This window comes from Atractosteus spatula, chromosome 11, assembly GCF_055471065.1.
Source record: "Atractosteus spatula isolate fAtrSpa1 chromosome 11, fAtrSpa1.hap1, whole genome shotgun sequence".
Classification (NCBI taxonomy): Eukaryota; Metazoa; Chordata; class Actinopteri; order Semionotiformes; family Lepisosteidae; genus Atractosteus; species Atractosteus spatula.
The window spans coordinates 28,723,048-28,748,975 of NC_142716.1; the positions used below are offsets into that span (position 1 = coordinate 28,723,048).

The 25,928-nt window shown below is 40.0% G+C and overlaps 2 protein-coding genes across 3 annotated transcripts in view; one reads left to right on the forward strand and one right to left on the reverse strand.

Moving 5' to 3' along the window:
• acbd6 (acyl-CoA binding domain containing 6) overlaps positions 1-3,817 on the forward strand; it is a 70,771-nt gene extending 66,954 nt beyond the window's left edge. Inside the window, exons 7-8 of the mRNA XM_088927635.1 lie at positions 1,120-1,150; positions 2,982-3,817. Coding sequence (XP_088783761.1) covers positions 1,120-1,150; positions 2,982-3,136 — 186 coding nt within the window. The 3' untranslated portion in view covers positions 3,137-3,817. The remainder of the gene's footprint in view (positions 1-1,119; positions 1,151-2,981) is intronic.
• A 9,616-nt stretch (positions 3,818-13,433) lies between these two features.
• lhx4 (LIM homeobox 4) overlaps positions 13,434-25,928 on the reverse strand; it is a 49,354-nt gene continuing 36,859 nt past the window's right edge. For both annotated transcript variants that reach the window (XM_088927811.1, XM_088927812.1), the window contains exons 3-6: positions 20,053-20,255; positions 16,692-16,846; positions 15,523-15,694; positions 13,434-13,819 (exon numbers count right to left, since the gene is read on the reverse strand). In XM_088927811.1, the coding sequence (XP_088783937.1) occupies positions 13,434-13,819; positions 15,523-15,694; positions 16,692-16,846; positions 20,053-20,255 (916 nt within the window). The remainder of the gene's footprint in view (positions 13,820-15,522; positions 15,695-16,691; positions 16,847-20,052; positions 20,256-25,928) is intronic.

Sequence of the window (25,928 nt, forward strand, 5' to 3'; positions counted from 1 at the left end):
AGAGTCTCCTCTGGTCTTCTTCACCATATAATGCGTGTGTGGGCTGAGCAGGCTGGATGGCTTCTTCACACAGATTGACTTGCTGAGTTGCGTGAAAGAGCAGCTCTGCTGGTAATTCATTTTATATGGTGAAACCTTTAACGACGACCCCAGACTCTCAGTGCCCTACCTATTCACCCTTTTAGCTCTTCTCAACAGAGCTCTAATTCCCCGATTAGTCATGCTTTCTTAACCCTTGTGCATCAGATACATTGGTGTTGTCTGGATAACATGATGTGGATACAGCTCTGAGTGTCCAGGTTGTTTGAGGCCCTATTTTCAATTAAAGTGGCTTAATTGTTCAGAGAAAAATCAATATTTAATCGTCTCATATAATCCCCAAGTCTAAACACTTCTGGTGTTTTCCAGACCTTTTGGATATAAAGTTTTTACCTTTTCTTTCCATGGCTAAAAAAGGAGGCTCCAGGGCCTGAAACAGGAACAAAGTCAATCAGTCTTTGCAACAATATTTAAAGATTTTCAAAAAGTTAAAAATGTCTTGGAAGTGTGTTTGGGGTCATTCTTTTCTTAATAGAATAGGATTTTGTCTTTCCAGCTTCATTTAACATGGCAAAACAGCCTGGCCTAAAAATACTTTATTACAGTTCCATTGTTCCTTGTTTTGTGACAAACATTCTCACCAAATGCCTAAAAATGCTTTGTATCATTCTTAGCCATCCGTTACTTCTCTTTTAATATTTAACTTGTGCGTAGCTTGATATTATATACTGTACAATATATTTAAAGTGGATAACATAATCTTCTAGGATTTGTTCAGTTCATTTCTTCAATTTATGTACAATGATTGTTTCTAAAAATGCCAAATTTATGTACAGAAAGAACTACCAAAAGAAAACAGATTAACCAAATACAAAGTCATGCACTCAACAGTTTATAGTTGACTATTCTGTTTGGTTGCTGCCATTGGTGCCTATTTGCCTCTTGCATTCTGTAACTGCAATACTGTGAAACAGTTTGTGCTTGAAAATAAAATTAAATTAAATGGATGTATTTCTATGTATTTTCCTTTTCTTCAGGTGCTCAGTTTTGATGATCTTTGTTCTTTTTTTATTTTCACAGGATGATGAAGGCCAGACTGCTTTACACTATGGTAAGAATACCTCATTTGAAAGATTCAACTGATATTAATCACAAATGCACGTCTGACCATTATCATTTACTGTGCTGTAAGTGGTCATGAAATGTCAGGTCTGGCATGATTAATGTCAGTAATTTATTTAGAACAAAATAAAAATACAAAATACAAAAACATTGTACTGGAATTGTAGTAATAGGACATTTTTTATGGAATACGTTCTTGAGTTGGAATTTAAGCACAAAGTATAAGCATTTACTATTTGTTGCCATTCCTGAGTTTTAAGCCCAAGAGAAATTAGAACTTTCTCCGTTGAGTTTTAGAAATTTGGTTTTGGCAGTTTTGGTTTCTTCTAGACACTCACAACACAGATACTGTTTTTTCTTTCCAAAAATGGAAATAATTAATATGATAGTTCCATAATTTTTACATAGCAGTGGACAGGTTTCAACAGTTAACAGGTTTCTGTGCAAGTTAACCAGATGTGGCTGTGAAAAACCAATAGCTTACAGTTTGCACCAACGGTTTCTCTGAGATTCAGGTGGCACACTGTACTGTGTGAGACAGATACACTAGCATACTTGAGCCTTAATGAGAGCTGTATTTTAGGTGCTACTTATTTCTTGTGTCATTCATTTTGGGAGGAGCATTGGTGTAATGTTCCTGACGATGATTAAATAAACATGTCTGTAATTTCTTTTATATGCATACTGGGACTGAGGGGCACATAATCAATTACACCTGCGCACATGCAGGCAGATATAAAGCCATATGTCACAAAGCTGCTCTATAGCACACAGACAGACACCACTCATTCCTCACAAGCTTAATGACATAGCAGTTGTAGCTCAGAGTGTCGAGTCTAGAGGTGACATTTGTGAACATGCTATGCAGGCTTCCAGTGACTTACTTATGTTATTTGAGGGTTCCGCCCCTCTGTTAATGATGTTTAATTATGATCACTCAAAAAGAGGCGGGTGTGAAACATGCCCCCCGTGCATACACAGTGAAGCACACGCGCGCGTGCGATCGCAGGGTGGGCTTGGGACTGCGAGCCGTGGCCGTGCCCTCTCTGCCCAGATTCTTATCATCCATCAGCTGCCTGGGTCCTCCGTCTCTCCTGATCAGAGTGTGTCTGTGGGGGGGGGGTGGGTGAACTGCAATAATCACCAGACCTCCCAGAGGAAATCAAGCTATTCTCGTTCCCCAGAGTCACATGACCCTGTAGGGAGGCGGTCCCTGTGTCCTCTGAGCCCTTCATCCAGAGGAGCCATCTGGCCCTCCAGCGGGCTGCTGCCTGGGCCAGGCACCAATGGGCCCCTCTGCTGGGAGGGGAAAATGACTAATAAACATAAGCGATGAACTCCAGGAGACAAATAGTAGAGAATGAAAATTCATTTTCACCTCTCTTTGCACGGGGCCACTGTGCTAGAAAATGATTAATTGAGGGTTTACTGCATGCCATAAATTCTACTGTTAGAACAGTCCCCTAGAGATTTCTTGAGCTGGAGTCAAATCAAGGGCCCGATGCACCCTAGTCTGTATTGCTAAACCATGAGCCTCTCTTGCCATTCAGTATTTATCCATTTGCATTCCTCCTGACACGATACTAGCAGCAAAGGAAAAGACGTCTTAAAGAGAAAGTGAGACACAAAGCCTGAGAGTTCCCGCTACAGTACACAAAAGAATTCACATTCTCATTCAGGACCTGTCTGACCTCTATAGAAAGATGTGGCCGAAGTGTGGCCTCTGTGCTTTTGCTTTTGTTCTTGGTCTGTCACAAGTGTTAACGGGCTCTCCTCCTTTGTGTCGTTTTTGGGTGCCCCCACTCCCCCCTCCCCCTCAGCCTCCGCATGCGAGTTTGCCGATATAGTGGAGCTCCTGCTCCAAGCCGGAGCCGACCCGTCAATCAAGGACAGGGAGGGATCTCTGCCGGAAGAGGTGACCGACTCCAAGGATATTTCTTCTCTGCTGCGTCAGTACGCCGCCTCCAAAGGCTAGGGAAGGCATGAGCAGAGAGCAGCGCGCACCATACCGGCAATACAGTCTGCATCCTGTACAGCTTAACATTCCATGGAATGCATTAACTATTAAACCAGTGATAAGTAAACCATTTAATGGCTTCGATATTTGTTCAAGGATCTCATCAGACAAGACCCATATGTCTGGCTCTCACCATGCTGTGGTTGAGAGAGAGTAAGCCAGCTCTGATGGTTTTAGAGAAGCTATTTAAAACACTTTCATTTCATTGTTTGATGTCTTTGGCTGAAAGACCTATATCCGTCTGCCCTGTATGATCAGGGGTTCCCAAAACTGTTGTGCCAGGACCCTGCTGGTGTCCTCTTAGATGTTTCAGAGTAGAAAAAAAAAAACATTCTTCACTAGAAATCAAACAAATATGATCAACACTTACTCAATAATCAGTCAAAATCCTGGATATGACGAAAATGTCTTGACTGAGTGTTGAGAATGTTACAAATGTTGCGGTGCTGTTTTTGAGCATTATATTATATCATTTTATATCCAGGAGGGTCTTTTCAGCCAGAAGATTTTGTAAACTCATAAACCCCTACAGTAGATTGCACTCTAAAATCGTGTCCAATTCATTCCTGTCATCACATTACTGGGAAGTAACTGGTTTCCGCATTGTTTGTTTCTAACAATAAAACAATAGTGTTTTAATGTGCAGTGTACTGTCTCATGAATTGTGATTTTATTCGTGGATGTTTTTTTTTTATTTGCAAACAAAATTGTTTACAGACAAAAGGTGCGGAATTGTTTTGATCACAAAGAAACTTGCAGGATGGTTTCAAAGTTGCATGAAGGGCAGATTGAGACCTGTAACTTAGAGATCAAAAGCTATAAAGAGGAAGAGGATATTCTAAAAAAAAACCAATGGTTATACACTGTACATATATTTTTACAAGGTTTAATCTCATATTTTCCAAAATTTCTTGAAGAGCATTTTTCGTCCAGAATAGTTTGGTTGGTAACTCCAACTCTTCTTCATCTGAGCACCATGTGGCCATTCAGCATCTTTTGTGATATCTGATTTTACAGGTCAGTTTGTTAACAGTGGGGATAGTCTTTGCCAGCCCTACAGGCCTCTTCTTGAGTGCTTTCCTGTTTTCTGAGCCCACACTAGTTTTTAATTTAAATTATGTAATTTTATCATTTACAAATAATACCCAAGCATTTGTTGCATTTTTAATTCCTCTTGTTTTATACATCAATCTAAATCCAAGGGATTTTTATACACAATTGTAAAGTTTAATGAGTGATTTTGTTAACACTGATAGTTTGTTTTTGCTTTCAGAAAACAAAATGCAGTGCAAGAATAAGGACTAGTACAGAATATTCTACTCTCAAGTACAATTAACATTTAAATTAAATTAGAAATATGAAAGCAAATTCAGCGTTATAGAGCTTTCATTTTTTGGGGTTCTGTTACAGTTTGTCAGTTTTTACCTTTGTGTGTGTTGCTGACAGCTGTATATATGGTCCTTGAAATTAAAACCTCAAAACCACAGAATGTAGTAACTGTGGCAGAGTTGCATTTTTGGAAGATGGGGTGTAGCGATTGCAGGTTTGCATTTCCAGAATATGTTTCAACTATTAATGCATCTCAGGTGTATTATTAATTTTCAAATACAACATGCATTTTAAATCACTCTGCCCTCATATTTCATATGGTTAAAAGTCAGAAATTACCAGACTGACAGGAACTGATTCGATTAAATGGATGGTGTTTTACTACACTATTTTGTGTGCTGATAAAAAGTCTTAAAGTACAATATGTTAGAAAGACAGCTTAAAATACTAGTTATCTGCCCCGCGGTGGCTCTGTGACTAAGGATCTGCACCTGTGGCTGGAAGATTGCCGGTTCGTATCCTGCAGCCGGCAGAGGAATCCTACTCCATTGGGCCCCTGAGCAAGGCCCTTAACCCCAACTGCTCCAGGGGCGCCGTACGATGGCTGACCCTGTGCTCTGACCCCAAGCTTCTCTCCCTGTCTGTGTGTCTCATGAAGAGCAAATTGGTGTATGCAAAAAAGACAAATTCTCTTTGTTGCTACTTTTTTTACTTGTGAAGTTCTGTAAATAATTCTGAAGTTTTTTCATCTCCAAATTATATTCCCACAGACAGAAATGCAACTAAAGTATCTCAACCATCCCTTGCTGGTTTAAACTGGAGTTGATTGAATAAGAACTTTATTTTTCTCTGAATCTCTGTTGGTTATATTGTAAATGACTGGTATTCCATATTGTCAGAATTAGTGCAACACTTTCTGTACCCAGAACAACTTGCTTTAGTCATTTTGAGATGGAAAATATCTTACTTTGTCTTTAAGTCATCCACACATTGGGGAAATGTGAAGAGTTTCAAAATGAAGGAGTTTCAGCTTTTCTTGCTCTGTCTGCCACAGCTAGTTTCAGTTTAGTAGAAAAGGTTCCTGCTGTTGCTTCATGCTGTTTGTACTGGAATGCTTGAGTCAAATTTCATAATGTGGGAACTTGGAAGCCATGATTCCTCTTGGAATGGAAGCCTGATTGTGTTATAATCATGTAATAATAATTTATTGTATGGTGTGTACTTGTGTGTTTATCAATGCATGATTTCCTACCTGTTTTTACTGTCATGTTTTACTCAACTCTCACACAATCCAAACACATACTGTACAGTACTGGTAGGCTACTGTAAATAGCAACGTAAAGAAATGGCTGTGGTGTGAGTGTGTGTGTGTGTTTGTGTCTTTGTGTGTCCTGTGATAACCTTGTGTCAGTTCAACTAGCACAACCGGTCTTGTGCTAGTTGCTAAACAGAATAGGTTCTAGCTCCCCTGCAGTTCTGTATTGGATAAAGCAGTTAGAAAATAGATTAGATGAATAAATGCAAGTACATTACTGTTAGGTCTACAATCCATGCATTTGTATGCTTTAATGTGTTATCATGGGTTTTGGATTATGCTTGGCTGCAATTTGGTGTGGTATCAACGTTCTGATAATTATAGAAGATTGTGCTCTTTCACTGCTCTGAGGTTGCAGGCTATATGCTTGTTTTTCTTGGCTCCATCTCTAGATGATCCTGTGTGTTATTTCCTATACAACGTCTTATACAAATCATATGGTTCCACTCTGTAGTTAAAGGCCTTTTTTTTTCTCTCTTTCACCATTTTGTGCTTTTGGCTATGGGGTAAGTGACACAGTCTTTCTGAAGTGTATGGGTGTGAGAGTGCACAACACCTTGAAGTGTGGCAGAACATGATTCTGTCTAGATGTTTTCAGATACATTTCAACGCCCATTGGCAAAAACAAGGTTACTTTTTCTACCGTTCCAAATGGCAGCCCACACCATCACACTCCATCTGTGACTGTTCTCTGCACAAGGGATGGTGGGAGATCTTTACACCTGCATGTCTGCTGGAGCTGTACTGCTAGAACTGGGATTCATCAAAGAAGGCTACTCTTCACTGGCAAAGCTTCTCAGTAGCCCAAAAAGGTCAGTGTCACACATATGCTGTACTCAACAATAGCTTTCTCCTAGCTTCTTGGGTAACCAAAAATGAGATCTGACAAATGATATCCTTGCTTCTGGCTGCTGTTTCTGCAGCATGTGACAGGTTTCACTAAGGACCTGTTCTACAATGCTTTATCAATTCATGTGTGTTGCAAGGTCTAATACATGGTGGGCATTTGAGATGATGCTTGCCAATCGCAATTAAACGTATCATTAAGTTGAGTGTTGACGTCATGCTCACATCCATATGACAGGTCAGAAGCTTTAGTATTGAGTTACTCTGGTCACATTCTTTAGTAATTTCACAAATACTAGTTCTGCTTAACTTTCTAATCATAGAGCTGAAATTTCTGCATCTCGCAATCTCCATTTCAGCCTCTACCACAAACCAAAACAAGAGCATCAGAGTAGCAGTAGCTGTCCACTGCCATCCACGGGCCTCAAAGAAACACATCCAGATTGTATTCCAACCTAATGCTATTTTGTGTCCCCCCCCATAAACATACATATGATGTCACTTAAGGTATGTCTGGATGTTTTCCAAATAGCCAACACATGGGCTTCCTCGCAAATCTGCTTTGTTTCCTGAAGTCCATCCGATCAGCCCCCTCAGCAAATGAAATTTAAATCTGTATCTGCTCTTAACTACAGATTGATAAAGTAGCTAATGGCATATTTGACCAAACAATGAGGCCATAATCCTTCCACTCAAATCTCCTTTAAAATGAGGCATTAGACAGTGTTAAAAAAAGAAGACTTGTGACTTTGTGCTGCCACGCTGCTGCAGCAGGCACAAATGAGTTGCATCAGGTTAAGTTGTAGTGCCCAGTAATGTAACATTTGTGACCCCTCTTTTTAAAAATTGATTTCTAAATCCTTCTCAGCCACAGCAGCTCAGTGACAGCAGTTTCTCTTGGCCTGCCCGCACAATTGTGACACTAAGCCCATTATGTTTCCATTATGGGCTGCAATTTTCCTGAGCTTTCACTCTTGAAACTGCAGCTGAAGTGGGTCCCATATTGCTTAGCATGCTTTATTTAGCATTTTTGCATTTTACAAGTCGCCTTCCCTGGCTCTGTAACACCATTAAAGCCAGATGGCCAGCTGTTTGTCGCAAGGCTGGATTGGTACAATGCTTGCTTCGAACAAATGGTTTATTATTGGCATGCTAGCCCAAACCTTTAGCCACTGGCAGATGAAAAGCCCCTTGTGTCGTGGGTGTTGAAAACAACCCCCCCTTATGTTTGTAAGGTATGTCCTTTTAAACTTTCATACTTATCTATAATGGCATGTTTCTGTCCAAAACCTGTCTTGTTTTAGATTGTATGAATATGAATTTATTCACCTTACTTTGCCAAGCTCTAAACGAGAGCTTTAAAACAGGTAAAGGCACCATTTTTTTTAAATGCTACAGCCATAAAGTTAGCATGTGTGCATCAAAAAAGCATCCAGGTGAAGAAACTCGCCCTTTAAAAGATGATGCTTACTCTGGGAAAGTAGGTCACATATTGCGGTTGTTCTAGATGGAATTCATGCTTCGGAGGTCCTGAAATGAACAGAAATTTTCGCTGAGCAGATGTCCCAGTGGGGCTTTTAAACTTTAGTTTGATCCATTTTCTGTCCTCACAGAAGAAATTTTAAATGGTCGCTTTTGGAAAGTTTGTAATAAAAGCCCTTTGATTGATGAAAATTGCTGCTCGTGCTCATGCTTCGTCATCGCGGCAAACGCAAACGGCGCAGGATTTTATAGATTTATATTTATACCCGTGGCGTAAGTGCCGTGTAAATTATCATAACTGTCTTATTGCTGTTTATCTTTGTAGTGTACACTATTAAATGTTGTCCATTAATGGGTGCAGTGTGTCCAATCAATGCCATGACAAAAATTGCAGCAGTATTTAGGTTTGTTCTTAGAGAAAACTTGTGGTGTTCGGCGAGATTAATTGAAAATGAAATCAAACGAAAGAACATCTCTCTACCCGCGTCTGTACAGGCGGAGCCTCTGTATGGCTGTGATTCTGTAGAAGCCTCTCTGTTTCTGCTGATATCTGGATTGTTCATCTTACATATGTTCATTAAAGAATAGAGCAAAATAAAAGCCATAGTCAGGTTTTCACAATGTATTTACTGTCATCATCAGTGCACTCTTTATCATGTGTTGTGATATTGCATTTGTTTCCTCCCTAAATTATTGAGGAAATTCTTGCATTTGTTCATGAGAAGCTGTACTGTAAATTACCAGGAATTAATTGCTTTGCTTGCATCATTGCATTAATCAATAATTGAACTTTCTGCAATCTTCATGTAATAGGCTTATCTTCTTATTGCAATGCAACAAGGCCCAGATTTTCCTAGAGACAACTGTGGTCGTACATTCTTAGAACTTTAAAGTCACCTCTCTTGTAATTGGCATTATCTTTAGGTACAGTAGTACAAGGCAGATGGCAGCACAGGCAACCTCATTCTTTGAAAGGCTGCTGGCTAAGTAAATGACCAGCTCAAGATCAGTTCACTTCTCAGCGTAGGTGAATAGTTTATGTTAATATCTAAATTAGGTGGCAGATCTGTATTTTCTGATAGTGTGAGACGCCTGATTTTAGTGAAGGGACAGGGTAAGCAGTTCAAGTGAGTAAGGATAACATCAGACAGGAGGTAAAAAAGACACTTTTTGTTTTGTGACTCTTCATAAAGTAATTCAATAAAGAAAGATTTGGGCTTCCAAATGGTTCTGTCAGAAAATACAGTGATTAGAGGGCTTCCAAATCTGTGGTATAAAAAGGTAAATAATTAATTATTCCAAATTTTAAAAGATGTTAAGTTTGTTTCTTCAAATTTCATCCTACATCTTGAAATGCTGTTACATGAATATTACAGCGGTGGCAGAAATACTGTATTGGCTTTTTTGCATTAAATAGCCATATTCGGGATAAAAACCATTAAAGTTAAGCATGTTTTTGGTTTCTTACTCCCTTTGAGCGAAACCTTTGAAGAGTCATTGCCATCATAAGGCTTTCTTATTAAACAGTATCAGTGGATCTCTTTGTTTCAATATTTTTTGAGCAAGACTTTTTGTTTTGCTATGTTAAGCTGTACAGACTCTCGATTCTGTGACAGCACAGCGTATTTATCCACATTTCATAAAGCAGCTTAAAATTAGTTAACAAAGAGGGGATAAAAAGGGTTTGGTCTAGTACAATATTACAATCTGCTGCAGTCTTTAGTAGCCTTGGGATCAGTGTCCTCAACCCACCACGTGCCCATCCTTTTTTAAAGCTACAGCAAAACACAAGAAGCAGCGTATATTTCATACAGAGCAGCTGTCGGAACAGAGACAGCAATGGTCCATAGACCATTAAAAAACTGTTTTTTGTTTTTTTCTGTAGTAAGGTCAGCACATTTTTATCCAGCGCTATAAAGGCTTCCCAGATTTGATATGCTGTTTTATAACATGGTTTAAAGCACTTTTAGTGGTACTTTGCAAAAACACATTTATTCTAGCTTTTCTTCCTTAAGTGCATTCGTAGAAAACACAAGCTAATGCACAGACCTGTGATGAGCTGAGGATTCTACCCCTGGCTTTAATGTGCAGTACATAGTTGTAATGCCACTGTGGAACGTGCTGTTCTAACTACCTGATTGTATGCACGAACGACAATGGGAAAACGAGCTCGCACATAAATCTGACATTAACCGTCAGGTTACATTCGAATCAACAATACATAAAATGAACACTAATTGTGACTGGAGCTTTCTAGATATACTGTAGAAAGCACAAGCCCCAGAAAGTACAAAGGAGGATCTAATCAAATGGGGAAATAGTCTGTTTCAATTGTTATTTCATGCATACTGTATATGAATTGTAGGGCTGAGAGGAACTAATTTCACATGCACATAAGGTATATATTATTGGCTAGATTTTTTTTGTTTCATTAGTTTAATTTAAATCAAAATACCTTTTGGGTTAAATGTCCCAAAGCAACTTATATCTGCACCCACTTATACAGCTGGGCGTTTTACCAGAGCAAAGTGGATAATTGTACCTTGCTCACAGGTACAACAGGAGCAAAACTGGGATTTGAACAAGCGAGCACTGCCCCATCCTGCCCAATTAATTGTTCATTCATCGTCAACCGCATCAAAGATACAGACGTGCGTCTCTCAAGCTGGTATGTTTTTGAGTCTTCATTTTCTGGTAGCAGTGAATGGTTGAATCGATACGAAACCTACCATGACCACCCAGGAAGAAATAATGCAGAATTAGTCATGAAAAATCCAAAGACATGTCAACTTTATTTTTTATATAGATTTCACTGTACACAGTTCATGCCAACGGACAGAAGGCATATACAAATAGACTCACTGCTTTCTTTTTTTTCCCTCAAAGACACATGGCAATAAATAGCGCTCATGAAACAAGACTCCACTTTTGAAACTGTACAAAATTTACAACAATTAAGACTCCAAAGTTCTGAGGCAACAGAAAGTATTTTTTTCTTTTTTAAATATATATATATATATTATTGGATTTGGGGTATTTTATTGTCTTCCAATACCCTGTCTGTCCATCCCAGACATGGCTCACAGAGCGTGCGTTACAAAATGTGTTATTGAGGTGGCGCCATCACCCTTTTCCAGTTCACTACAGCTTACTTTGGTTTATTAGGACCTTCCTATGTCATAACATTAGAGCCACTAATGTTTTAGCCCCACACTGCAGTTAAATGACCCTTCATAGAAGCAAATATGCATCAGCTCACCATGGTGTTGTGCTTGCTGCTCAAAGATGTGATAAGTGACACAGTATACAGAGTGTATCACACCATCTGCCTGAACAAAAACATATGTAACACATACTGTAGAAAGCGATGTCATATACAATAGTCGATTCAAATACATTAAAATGGGCTTTTCCAGTTTACGCCTTCATAATGCCAAGTCTAAACTTGTAACTTGCTTAAATCGGCCTTTTTAACTGTCACGTATTGCCTGGAATTTTGACATCTTACTCTTGAAATGACTTTTTTAAGACCTGGAAAACAACTGAAAAGCCTCAAAACGAAGCAAAAGGTATGCCATGGGAGTCACTGGGCCGGTTGTGCCAGCTCTCAGGCAGATACAGTTCGAATGTTGATGTGGGTACACAGGCCTGCTGTGGGTGGTCTTTCTAAAGCAGGGCTGTCAAACTCAGCCCAGTATGTTTTTTGTTCTTTGTTCCTTCTGAGCTCTGTGTGTCTCATCACTTAACTTCATAATTGTAACATTTCTATGCTGGCTCCAAAGTGTTTATAGGTAACTGTAATTAAGTGAATGTTTTAATTTAACAACTGCCAAAGACCTTAAGAAATATCCTTTATGTGTCTAAGCAAGGAAATAATTTGAAAAAAATGTTAAATTAACATCTGGGGTTGGAACAAAAACCAGAAGACACTGGGAGGTCTAATTTAGCTCATTAGTTGTTCAACACAGTTTTAGGAGTGGCAAATCTATGTCCACTGGTTTCTGTTTGATTTTAGACTGTACTGTGAAGCAGACGTATCATGGTTGCAGTACGTTTTTAAAGCAGTAGCAGGTGCCAAATGACCACAGTACCTTCACCACAGTGAAACAGCCATTACCGCATCTCCAGGCTTGTGGTATCAATTGTGAATCAGAAATGAGCTGATTTGAACATTTTAGAAATCACAGCACTGGATGCGTGTCCCTGCAAACAAAAAAAAAGTCACAGCTAAAATTCCAATTGAAATGTTAACTACTGTGATGCCACCCCATCGATCTTTCCTAATCTTAGGAGTGACCAGAGGAACAACCTTTGCCATTACACTAGTCCTGATAGAAACATCAGGAAGCCTTAACAAGGTTGAAGTTTTATCATTACCAATTACCATATACGGTGTTTTATCTCAAGTGTTTTCTTGCTTTTTCCATAATTACTTTAGTTTCAGCGAAAAGTTGAATGTCAAACAACCCAATAACTCTGAACTAAAACCAGAACATTAGACCCAATTCTTGTTCTGGACCTTGGAATGGTAAGTGTTTCAATTTGACCATACAGCTTTATGTGTTGTACAGGAGTATCTTTAGTCCTTTAAAAACACTTATAATTGGGGAAAATTAACTCCTGTAGAGCTCACTACTTCTTCTCTTAATCTAGCGATCTAAAGTTATTGCTTAGATGGCTACAATTCCATCTTGTTTTCTACAGAAAGCATCCATCCCCTGACTAGATGTTTGCATGCATTTAGAAAGAGCTATGTATGGTATACAGTATGTGCAAAAGAATTAAGGTAAAGTGCAAAATAAATGCTTTAACGTGAATATTAGCCTGCTTTCTCCAGAGGCAGTCAGGCTTTTGACATTCAATTTTCTTTTGGAAAAACCTCCCACGAAAGACTCAGCTGTGAATTTTGGCATGCCTAGGAACACTAAAATAATTCTCCGGCCAGATTTTAAACAGAATTGAGAAATAAGAGTCAAAAAGACTGACAAGGAAGAGAAAATAAATGATGAGATGGATGTGAAGATGTGAAGCGTTGTCCTTTGATGATGTCATCCCGAACTGCAGTGCTGGACAATCTTTCTTCTTCTAAGGTCCCGGGCTCAGACTGTCCACCTGAAAAGAGTGACATCCCTGCTCTTCGCCAGCTGCCCATCCACCCAGCAGTCGCTGTGTCCCCAACCAAAGTTCCTTTGGATGTGAAGCTCTTCAAATGCTCCCTTTAAAAATAGCTCTGTAGAAAGGTAAAAAGCTGCTCGCCATGTGATAGGGCCCGGCTGGGCCAGTCTAAAACTGGGAGTGATCCATCTCGTCCAGCCAGGAGGCTGGGCTGGTGGGGAAGTCTGGGTAGCCAGCACTGCTGCCAGTGGACAGGTCAGAGGTGGGCCCCCCTGTCATGGCTCTCAGCGCCTGGCTCACCCCCTGCCCACCCTGTGCCATGATGCTGTCCATGGAGAAGCCCAGATTATTGAGCAGGGGCGTGTGGGCAGGCAGAGAGACGATGGAGGAGGGCGACTGGGGGACACCGTAGGGGCTGTTGGCTCGCAAGTCGTGGTAGGGCTGTCCCGTGCCGTCCAGAGAGAAGCTGCCGTTCAGCAGGTTTCCATTGCCCACATCTCCCATGCTGCCGTAGAGCCCGTTGGAGTGGCCCAGGTCCGACAGTATCTGATCCTCTGCAGGGAGAGAGAGTACAACATCAGGAAAGGGCCTTTTTAACAATTGACGCTCTCTTGCCACATTAGTAGCGTAAATCTATTTATGGATCCTAAACAGTTATGGCGCAGGGTCAGCCATTTATACAGCACCCCTGGAGCAGTTGGGGTTCAGGGCCCTGCTCAGGGGCCCAACAGAGTAGGATTCCTCCGCCAGCTGTGGGATTTGAACCAGCAACCTTCCAGCCACAGGCACAGATCCTTAGCCACAGAGCCACCCACTGCCAAGTCAATAATTTAGAGAAAAGATGACAAATATCTAATGCTTAATATTATAGGTATTTATTATATCAATATGAATGTTAGTATATAAATATTGATTGTATTTATTCCAGTTATCCAGGCTCTTGTACAAGACTGATGACCTATGAAGTGGGTTGTAGCAGGTTTTTTTTAAGTGATTTATTTTCAGTTCTTCTTGCTATTAAAAAGATTCAGATTCATAATGGTGTTTGACAGGTTGTGCTAAATGGTGTCACCTGGACTACACAAGTTTAAGAAGCTGTAGGCTAAGACCTCAGACATTTTCTATTTCATAATTACGATTCATAATACAGTAAATATACTTTTTGAGAGCAAAGCATAAAGGTATAATATTTTTGAGAGCACTGTAATGGCATTAAGATCAAGAGCCCCACCTTGTTAAATGCCCTGGCATGGAGATGATACGTAACACAATACAACGCACAAAATAGAATTGGCACAAACACATCAGGCCTGATCACAATGCTCATGCACGTGTCTAAGAGAAGAAAACTAGACCAGTCCCTTACAGGTGGGACTGCTGATTTTAATCAGATTCTGTATATTGTTGTAAAATGTATTTACTCTAGCTGTCGGTACATTTTTACACTTTAAAGTTCAATAAGAGAAAATTGCCTTCCAAAGTTAAATGAGTGCAAACTGACTGATTCCCCTGCTGTGGACACAGAGCACTCTCTCAAGTCCTGTGTGGTGTGAGGCTGAGCCACTAAACTAAACCACTTGCCTGTCAAGTGCTGAGAGCTGCCCTCGATATCAAAAAGAACTGCGAGCACTCTCTAGCTAATTGACTAAAAAGCTTTACCTGCTTTAATAGAGTTTGTGTGCCCTGTTTCCTTTCTCGTAAAACCCATTCTCAAAGAGACTTGAGTTTTACGAGATTCCAAAACGTGCTTGCAAACACAAAATAAACAGGGCCATTCCAAAATGTCTCCTGGGTCTTCACGTAGCCTCTGCTGCATGATCGCCTATTTAGGGGAATCTACACAACAGGAAGCAAGGCAGAATGCGGATCAGGTGTCAGGAGGGCCCTTCATGTCCAGGGATGTACTTCACTGCTTAGTTTTCTTTAATGCTTATAGAAACTCTGTTTTAACTTGATATAATCTGTTAAATTAACAAAAAAATAATAATCGGGGAGACTGTGTTTCAAGAAATCTTCATTTTTAAAAACATTTATTTTTGTTTAAAAAAAGGCAAATATCTTGCTTAAAAATTGGTACAAATAGCTGAGCTCATTAGGTGCTTTATTTCTGTATAATATCAGAAAATGGACTACAGTCCACTATACCTTACTCTTCTGGTTGCTACACAAATCTGAGAAAATCTATGAAACCTGGAAGGGAAAAAAATGGGAAGTGAAACCAGAATCGTAAGTGTGCGGACGTGTTTCCCCCCCCGACCTCTGAAGCTGAGCTCGCTGTCGCTGAGCCCTCCGTCCTCCGCTGAGCTCTCCTTCTCGGGCTTGCTTCCCCCGCGGCTCCGCTTCACGTTCTTGTAGAACTGTCCCCAGCGGTGCCGCCCCGCGTCCTTCTTTAGTCGCTTCTCTTTCGCTCGCCGGTTCTGGAACCACACCTGAGGCAAGAGCGAAACCGCGCCGCGTCAGCCCGTCCGGCCCGCCATATCATGTGATCGCTAGGGCGTTTTACTGACCACAACAATGAAATGGACTGGCAGATGTAAACTGGGATATCCAGATGAATGGAAACTACACGTTAGAGACACGGGGGCTGAATAGCTATGGCTGTGCACGGATGAAGAACGTTTCTGCTTGTTATATGTTCTTAAACCAGAATAGGAAAACAATTGTATGTCCAGCCCTGTCATATTAAATTATATGTTATATGTTCTTAATATGTTATATGTTCTACATAATATGTTATATGTTCTTAAACCAGAGTAGGAAAACAATTGTATGTCCAGCCCTGTCATATTAAATTGCAGCAGCCATGACAAGGACATACTCTATAAGTGACACAACCACTTAGCGGAGCAAAAATAAAACTACCAAGCTGCTCAGTCCATGTGCCATCATGCATTCGTGTCTTTAAACCCCAAGCACTGAGAACAGGACACTTCCGCTGTACTGCGGAGCGCTTTTTAATATAAGGGGCTCTTCTTTTACAATGCATTCTCTGCTTGCTACTTCTAGTAAAGAAAGGCGATCAAAGGTGATGAATCATTTCTTCAATTGCAGACATCAAGTTATCAAAAAGAGCACAACGAGTCAAACGGGTTTCCATTTGCTGCTATATTAAAGCGTGCACGTTGCTTTGTCGTGACTATCTGTGGTTGGTATTGAGTTTATTATACTTCTTTATACTCCATTGTGTTTGTACTAAAACTCAATTTCCTTTCCTTTGCATTGCTTTCACCTTAGTATCTTACTGTACAGATTAAAGGGTATATCCATGTCAGAAGGTGAACCCCAGGTGAGACAACCCCAAGCAAGGTGACAGAGATTAAGTCCCCGTTTTCTTGGTGCGAGGAAGCAAAGGTGGTTTGAAGCCTAATCCCGCATTACCAGCTGACGTTCAGTAAATTCAGTGACTGGAAATCCACCCCCACTCACCTGAACCACTCTCATGTCCAGCCCTGTCTCCGAGGACAGCTGTTCTCGCACGTGGCGTGCCGGTTTCGGAGAGTTCTTGTAGGCATTCTTCAGCGTCTCCAGCTGCTTGGCGGTGATGGTCGTCCGTGGTCTCTTGGCTCCCGCCTCTGAATCATCTGCGTTAGAAACAGGGGTTCTTACCGGGGTAACCTCTACTCAGGGCTCTGGGGATACCCGCTTTTCTGCAATACAAAGGCCGAGCTGTTCCGTGCTCCGGAATTCCAACCAGACTCCCTGCTGTACCTTCGTTAGTTGTCACTCAACGAGATAGCGGTGAGTGCAGAAACAGTATTTCAATGATAACTGCTCAAAATGTGACCTGGTCTGGAATTCTGCAGATTATACCTATCCCACAAAACATGCTTGTTGAAGACACAAGACCTTCAGTTATTTGAATTCTCCAATGGCGCTGATGTCTAAATGTTTTGCAGGGCGATATACCACATACAGTATGAGGGAAACTGCAATTCAATAATACAGTACATAATGACATATTGTTAGTAAACATGGGCAATTTAAGTTGTTGGTCTGCATCCAGAAAATAAAGTGAAACATATAATATTTCAGTGGTCTAAAACATCTGGCCATTTTTGGCACAAACAGGTTTAGCTACATTAAAAATTAACAATTCCACCAGTTTCCTAAAGTAAGAATAGCTGGGCCTACTTTTATTAATAAAGGGAAAATCAGTTTTACTATTGTTTGCTTTGTGATACATATACAAAAGATGTAATATTTTTTTTTCAGAGATAATCATTGACTTTTGATCATTAGTGAGTCTTTACTTAAACTTTAAAAAAGAGAGAATATGCTTTGCTTTAAAACTGTATGAAAAAAAATCTTCATTTTTTTAAAATGAATGTCACTGAAACCGCAATAATTCTGATGATCTAAATGGTAAAGCTGATCTAAAACGTGCATGAGTGATGTGAAACCATACAATTAATAAGTATACTGTTACATAAGTCCTTTGGGTGTCCATGACATTGTAAAGTCTAGAATTAAGACGAGCAAAGGTTTCATTTAAAAAAAAAAGGCTCCCGCAAATATTTCCACATTAATTCTTATTCCAGATTAACCTTCAGGCTTGTTTTGCAATTTTTCTGTTACAAAAAGAACACTATTTTATCCCAGTTATCTAGTGACTAAGAGGAGCAAAGCCTGAGAGTGCCAACCTACTGTAGGTCTGTTGAGAGGATTAGCACTGTATTAACCACTATGTTTTGGTCTGTCAGTCTCCCTAGCTGTATGGGTTGCTAGGACTCAATAGTTATTGGGAATCTACCATTCCTTCACTTAACATAATCAATGAGAGTATGATAGAAATCTCAATAAATAAGGAACCAAGGCTTTCAGCATGAAATCCATGAAGCGGTCAGTTAAGCTTCAGAGCTAATTACTGAGAAACTGAAGACCCCTGAGGGTTTTTTCATTGATGAAGGGGTCAAGTGCATTTCCTGCATTTTCTCTCTCTAATGAAATTGTCACCTTCTGCCGGCTCAAACCATTGTTCATATTTTAGTTCTTATTCTAAAATCTTAGAATAGGGCCGTTCAGCTCTAGTCCTGGTGGGCTGGGTGTGTCTGTGGGTGCTCATTCCAGCTCAGCCTTCTAATGAGCTAAACCATCTCATTTACACAAGCTTAACTGGACCAACTTAACAGCTACTCCCAGCTACTCAGGTATGGCTGCTTGAAAGACACTTTGAAAACCCACAGACTTGTTGGCCATCCAGGACAAGGAATAATTTGTCTTAAAAAGTGTGGATTAATCTAATTTGTGTCACCAAAGCATCTCAGTGCAGAGAATAATGAGGGTTGATCACACTACTACAGTCCCAACACCATTTTTAATGGTAACATTTTAAATCAGGCAAATAATTTACATCCATTACTCTAAAAAATATCAGATTGTGTCATTAACCTGGCAGGAACTGATATTTAACTTTACTCTTTAAGTCATTTTCATTTTAAAGGTTCTGTTTAATTTTCTACAAAGTAGTAATAATGTATTCGTGATTGTGAGGTGTAATAATTTATTATCACTATTCCAGCAGGCAAACAAACCAACTGAACAAGGCTCCTTATTTGTTCAAAAGCATCTTTAGGAGGTTTTATAGTGAACAGATGATGAGTATTGCATGTTTACTGCTCACCAGTGTAAAGCACCAATTTTCTTTTCCGCAATGCTGAATTTACACATTAAAGTCCTTCATTTTAATGGTATTCCTGTCTTGCTCAAAGTGCCCCAGTGAGTAATATGGTCACCCTAGGTTGAACACTTTGCTTATCAAGCAAAATCATGGCTTCCCAGTCTTAACCCTCAAGGTCTGCAACACAGCAAGCTTTTTATGTTTGTACGTTATAAACATACATACACCTAAGAGAAGAGTTTAAGTGGTCCAATTACAATCCAGTTTGTAGCTTTTAGCTGTTGACAATTTAAAGGGAACAAGAAAACCTGGGAACTGTGAAACCAGAGGACCAGCACTCCTATCCTGTAGTGTTACTTTGAGCGAACGGAATATTGCCAGTCCACCTCACCTAAGAAGTTTAGCTGATTATGTCAAAACATTGTACTGTATGTACAGTATAACAATTGAAAATTTGCATTCCGCTCTTCTGCTGTAGTTTTCATTAGCACTGCCTAACCAATTGGAGCTGGCATTTCACTGGAAGAGGAGATGAAAATTAAGCAACACTTCAGCTTCACAAAGCATAACCAACCAGTGAAAGCAGAACAACAGGTGTGTGAATGGACAGCCAGAAGAACAGTGACACAAACCCAGAAAACTTTACAAAATTCACTTTTTTAAGTCTAGTGAGACAGTTACCTTTTGATTAATGCATTCATCATCTAAGCCCCATTCGCATCTCTGCCTACAGATTTTGGAAGGTACTATTAAATTCATATAATTCAATCTCTGGGGACACCTTGTTCACCATGATAGGTTTTCTTGACTTATTCACAAAGAGAACAATAGTCCCAGTGCTACAAAATCCATAATGAAACATGAAAACTACCCACAGGGGTTATTAATTTAGTAATAACTGAAAGATCCATTGCAGCTTTGAAGTTTATTTTGGGATTTACCCACTGGGAAGGCCCGGCTGCAAAATCCATGGGGTTTTAAAATGGCCTTTTACGAATATTGGCCTTAAACTGTGGAGCCCAGAACAGCAATCGAAACCAATGGCAGACACCGTTCCAAATGCAACAGAACCAGTGTACAGTGCATGTGTGGAGCGGTTGGGTCCAGAAGGCTTTTACGGGTAAAAAGAGGAATACGCTGCCCTCCCTCATCATCCCGATCCCTGTGTACCGTTCTGTTTGGCGGTTTCGTAGTCCTCTTTGCACACCAGCCTCCCATCCTCCATGAGGTAGAACTCGTCGCCCGTGGCCAGCTGCCGGTTGCACATGACACAGGCGAAGCAGTGCAGGTGGTAGACGAAGTCCTGGGCTTTCCGCACCACCTGCGTGGGGGGGATGCCCTGCTGGCAGGAGGCACACTTTGTCCCGAAGCGCCTGCAACACAAGACAGGGCCGTCGTCAACAGGGGTGCGCCGGAACTATCCAGCGCTGAGCGCCGATTTTAAAAGCCGCGCGGCCCCAAAACTAGGACGCGATGGCTCGTTGTGTCCGAGCCGTAAATCGTTTTTTTTTCTTTAATCTGTGGGGGTCCCCTTTCGTAAAAGAGTCCCCTTCAGAAAACTGTGCTCACAGAAAGGCGCAGCCACTGTTGCAGTGAAACGCAGAACAGACAAAGCCCTTTTTATAACAACGCGATGAGGATTTGGACATTTATTCTTCAGGTGCCAACTCCCCTTACACTGGAATGAGTGCGTTTGAAATTAATTAAAATAAAACAGTTCCATGCCACCTGGGGTTTTGGATTTTCACTTTTGTGATTTGTGAACAGTATGCAACACTGTTTTATTCTGAAAAGATATGATATTTAATCTGAAAGGGGCAAAAATAACAAAAGCGGAGAGCCGAAACAATGAATACACTGGAGGCAAAACTGAGAATTTGGTTGGGGGATGATCAGTCGGCGTCAGTGGTCATCGCTCTGTCCAAATTTGCAGGCAGAGGACATACATTTCAGAGCAACAGCCCTTGTTTCATCCTTCTGGTTTTTGTTTCTGAAGCTCAGACTCCCCAGCCGTACACTATGAGCCCACCTCAATTGGAACAGCCTATTTTCTTGAGAACCTCAGGAGAGTGAGTCATCTGCAAGTTTTAAAAGCACTTCCTCATAGTTTTGCCATTGGGCTTCCTTGTTTGTTCTGAATCCACTGGGTTCTGAAAGTCTGCAGGATTTTGAACACTTGGATCAGATCCCTTAGTAGTTTTCTCTGCTGAGGGCTAAAAAGACTCGGCTCTTTCAGTGCATCAGCTGGTCCAAACTCACGGGCAATAAGTAAAGCAAGACAATGTACAGGTCTCATAGCATAAGATACTGTCACTCCCCAGGATGCCCAGCAGTGCTTGGGGTTTCTGAGGCAGAAAGCTGACATTTTGGCATAGCAGGCTTATTGCTGCTTCTGTGGCTGTGCAGCTGAGGCACTGTAGAGATGCATCAGTATAAAAACAACTGGGACACACTGCAGATCACATAATAGCAAGTTATTTAATCAATACATACTTAAAAATAGTACACTTTCCATAGATCTAGCTGCACAGCTTTAACAAAAAATTGAACTCTCCAGGAATGAGGCAGCCAGAAGGCATCGGGAATCTACAATGGAAATCTGAGAATGCTCTCGGAACACCCCCATTGCTGCTGCAGCTCTGCTTTGTGTGCACGGTAAGAAATCATGAATGGGCACAGTAACACCTCAACTCACGAACTGAGTCCTGGGAGACAATAATGACCCCAAATGCACTTTTACTAAAAGTCAAATGATTTATTTTGAATTGGTGTCGGTGTCCATGTAAAATTTGGAAAAACAATGTTAAATATAATTTACTACCAAATGAGCACAGCTCAATTAAATGGCAAATCTTAAAGCATTCTAATAAATTTATATGCCTATCTTCTCCAATTTGAGACACAAGATAAAAGTCATTTTCCCTGGGCATCCAGAAAGAGCATTAAAGCTCTCTTTTAGTTTGGCCAATGCCAGCTTGATCTTATGGAAGACACTTCTGTAGTTCTATATTTCCTGCTTTTCCTATTACTTTGGTCCATCGCCATCTCTATTACCTGGAGCACCGATGACTTGATCACCGTGAAATTGATCACCATGGAAACCAGGCCCCTGTGGCTTAATGAGTATATCCTCAAAAGAGTTTTTGCCTCTTAAAATCAAGGTAGTGTATATTTGGCAATCTTTCTGACAATAGTAAATAACATAAAACTAAATATTTCTAAAGCAATATAACAATACAAACTCATATCCCTGAAACATATTTATCGTAACGTTACATTTTTTAGAGGGATCTCCAAAACAAATTTTGAATGATTAAATTAAATGATTATTTAATTTAAAAAAAAAACAACAAAAAATCACCTCTGATTTAATGCCAAGCCAAAATAGTGAGTTCTGCTTTGAGTCTGCATTCCTGTTTTAAAATAAACACTAAATTGGAATATCGGGGCCTAAGCTTTTCTAAGTCTCTTCTTAGTTATTACTTGTTCTCTTACATCTGCTTACTGCCATTCCAACCAACAGTTCCATCAAATGTGCACAACTGGACAGTAGTTTTAAAACTTGATTGTGTGGACCTGCTCCATACTGAAATGAAAGACAGACACAACCCTTACAGGCAACTCCACCACAGGACTTTGTCGCCTCTGCTTCCCTAACCAGTGATGGATGGTCAAAGAAGATAGTCCTTCTACAGAATAGATACATCCGGCACTGTTGCTTAAATACAGTAGCAGATGGTGAATGAGTACAACAATACAATGAAAAAATACATTGAATGGGTAAGAAGCATGTGATTTGAGCCTTGAATTGAACTATGCATTCATATACAATAGCTGGAAAAATGACGGAATGTATACACAATGCAATATGCATTCACATCTATTTTAAGTATTGGGATTACTTTGGGACACTGTATTAGCTCAGCAGGTTAGTATTATTTGTGTAAGTTATCCCTTACACAAATGACACTCTCAGGTCATTACAATGAATCTCAGTGCCAGCCTTTACGATTCCCACATCCAGCGGATACTGTTCATTCGTTTGTTGCTGAAATGTGACCATTATAACACTCTCTCTAGTCATATAGGATGTGTTACAATAAATGAAAAAGTTACAGTACCTGGAAAATGCATTCATGACTATCTGATGCATATTATTACTGAAGGATTTTGGAATACGTTTTGTTTGTTTGCCTTGTCTCCTTTTTGATTCACTATCCAAACCAATGTAGTGAGGGCCTCAAAGATACAGTACAGGAATGCTGTAAACACGATAAGGGAAGCAATAAACCACTGGCTGAGAGATGGTAATAAATCAGGGGACACATACAATAAAATAAACCGTTATTCCTCACCAAGGTGAAGTTTGTTCATTAATGCTGGGAAAGGCGTCTGTCTTGCTGTTCTGCTAGTTATCTCTCCCCGCCATTTGTGCTTGCACACTGTCGCAGTTTTAACATAAAAGAATCCCCACTTGTCCCCTGGGGCGACTAATAAAGTTAGCTTCCACTCTCTGACTCACTAGCGTTTTAGGTTTCCGTGAAGCTTTTGACATTAAAGCCCCAAACATGATTTAGTAAAAGCTGGGGCTGATCCTGTTTTGGATAAAAGTCAAACCTAATTTGTTCTTTAATGCTCGGAAATCCAATCGCAGCTAAAAGAGGAGAAAAAAAAAAGTTGCTTAAGTGTTCCGTTCTGACCGGTATTAATCTTAAAGTCTGTCAATACGAACGACCACTAGGTACTGCTGGAGCGCATACGGAAGGGAGCTACAATCTTAGTCCTTGAGATCCCTTTTTCCCCCTTTTCTTTGCAAGTGAGCCATCAATTACTTAATTGAGCCTTTAATTAAACTAATAATGTGCTGAATTGGACCTTTTTAATTGTTACTATGTCCTCCAAAGTTTGAGGTTTCAAGGTACTTGTAAAACTTTATAGGTAATTTGAAATCTCCAGCTGTTTAAGAGCTGAAAACAATTTAAAAGGTCTTATCAATAGTAACAGAGCTCGTCACCTATGATGAACCTCTTAGGGTGATCTCACATCTCCCTGAAGAAGACTTCAGTATTGCAAGGCCACAGCATAAGCTGTCTGCTCTTTTGGCCAGCTGAACTAGTATGCTTTCTTGTCAAACTGTCTGGAGGTCTCACACAGGAAAGGCAAGCAAAGAGTACTTGTGAGTCCCAGGCTGGAATAAGCAGTAGGCCACCTGTCCATACATTATAAGACAGGAAAGGCTTTTAAAGTGTTAAGTTTTTTTTCCCCAAAAAATGTCATTATTGCTGAATCACAGAATCACAAAATGGCACAGTTAGGGTTGCCAACTGGACACAATTCTAGAAAGCCTGTTGAACCTGCATCTTAACCACAAGAGTCTGAGAACAATCAAAGTTATGTGTGTGTTTCAGTCAGAGATCTGATTCATTAATTTGGCTTGTTGACTCTTTGCTGACAAAAGTTGTCACTGATCATACCTTATGAACAGTTAATCAATATTACTTATCTGATTGGGACGAGTCTGGGTAAATTAAGGCAATATATTAATGATGCTTAAGTAGTTTGCTGACATTTCTCAGTACTGTTGCTGCTCAGTTGTATTTCTTGACACAAATACATTTGAACATTTTCTAAATGAATGAGATTAAAATATTTTAAAAAGCATATACGGGATATAAAAGCACGCATGAAAAATGACATGAAAATTATGAAGGCATTTAATGCTCATTCCAGGAAAGACTGTCTAGTTTGTTTGTTTTTTGGACTCCTTGACAAAAGCACACAGAGGTAGCATTATGTTAAATCTGTGTCACTGATTAAAAAATGTTAAAGTACAGAAAGTGTAAAAATACAGAAGTAGTTTTTGGGAAATGGGAAAAAGTACAGAAACAGATAATTATAAAAATCCATGATCCAGTTCAATCACAAAATGTATATTTTCTGAATAAATACTTTATACTACATTTTCACAGTCATTGACTCAAAAATAACAGAGTGTAACATAATTATTACTATAACTGTATAGTTATATATAACATCCATCCAACTTCTAGCCTTTTAATCCAAATCAGTGTCTCAGGGGAGCTGGAGCCTATGTCAGCAAGCAATGGACATAAGGCAGGATACAGCCTGGACAGGACGGCAGCTCATCACAGGACAGACACAGACACAAACACACACACTCAAGTCAGGGCCTGTTTCCCAGACACCAAGTAACCTACTGCTATGTCTTCGGATTGCGGTTATAGGAAACTGAGCACATGGATGAAACCTATACGAACACAGAAGGAACGTACAAACTCCTTGTGGATAGCACCCTGGGTCTGAAATTGAACCCCAGGCCCCAGTGCTGACCACTGTACCACTGTTGCCACCATATGTATAAAATAATTAAAGCTGGTTTATACACACAGGTGTGCGTGGATGTTCTGGGACATCTTTGACTCTGATACACGAATTTTAGTTTAGTTTAGAGTTTACAATGTCATTTTCTAGCAACAACGCATGTTACTTTCCCCCAAAAAAGCCACTGTTTCCTGTGACTTCATCTGTTCTTGACATAGACAGTACAGTACATACAGAGACCTTATAATTGCATTATTTTATCTTAAATAGCAAAGCTACTTGTCAGCCTACCAACCTGTTTGAGAATTCCTGCAGTCAGGGAGGATATGGAAAAAAGCAGAAACTCATTAGAGCATACAGATGTTTTTTTCAGAACACTTCTAGAAAACCGATGTAATTCAGGGAACATCACTATTGTGAACTGAATGATACTGACAGGTTTTCATGAGCAGTTTAATCATTATTAGTATTGCATCTAATTATCCTAGCATTGTTGGTGTCCACATATTTCATATACTGTAGGACTTCATTAAAACACCGAGATGTGATTTTTAGTAGATTTGCAGATTTAAAATGAATATTTTAGAAAACCAATTCTGCAAACCAATAAAAAATTGAACTATGCATTCTATGAAATTGGGAGAGTCGGGTCGGATTTTAAGTGTGATAAAAGAGTTCCAGACAATGGTACTATACGAGGAAGA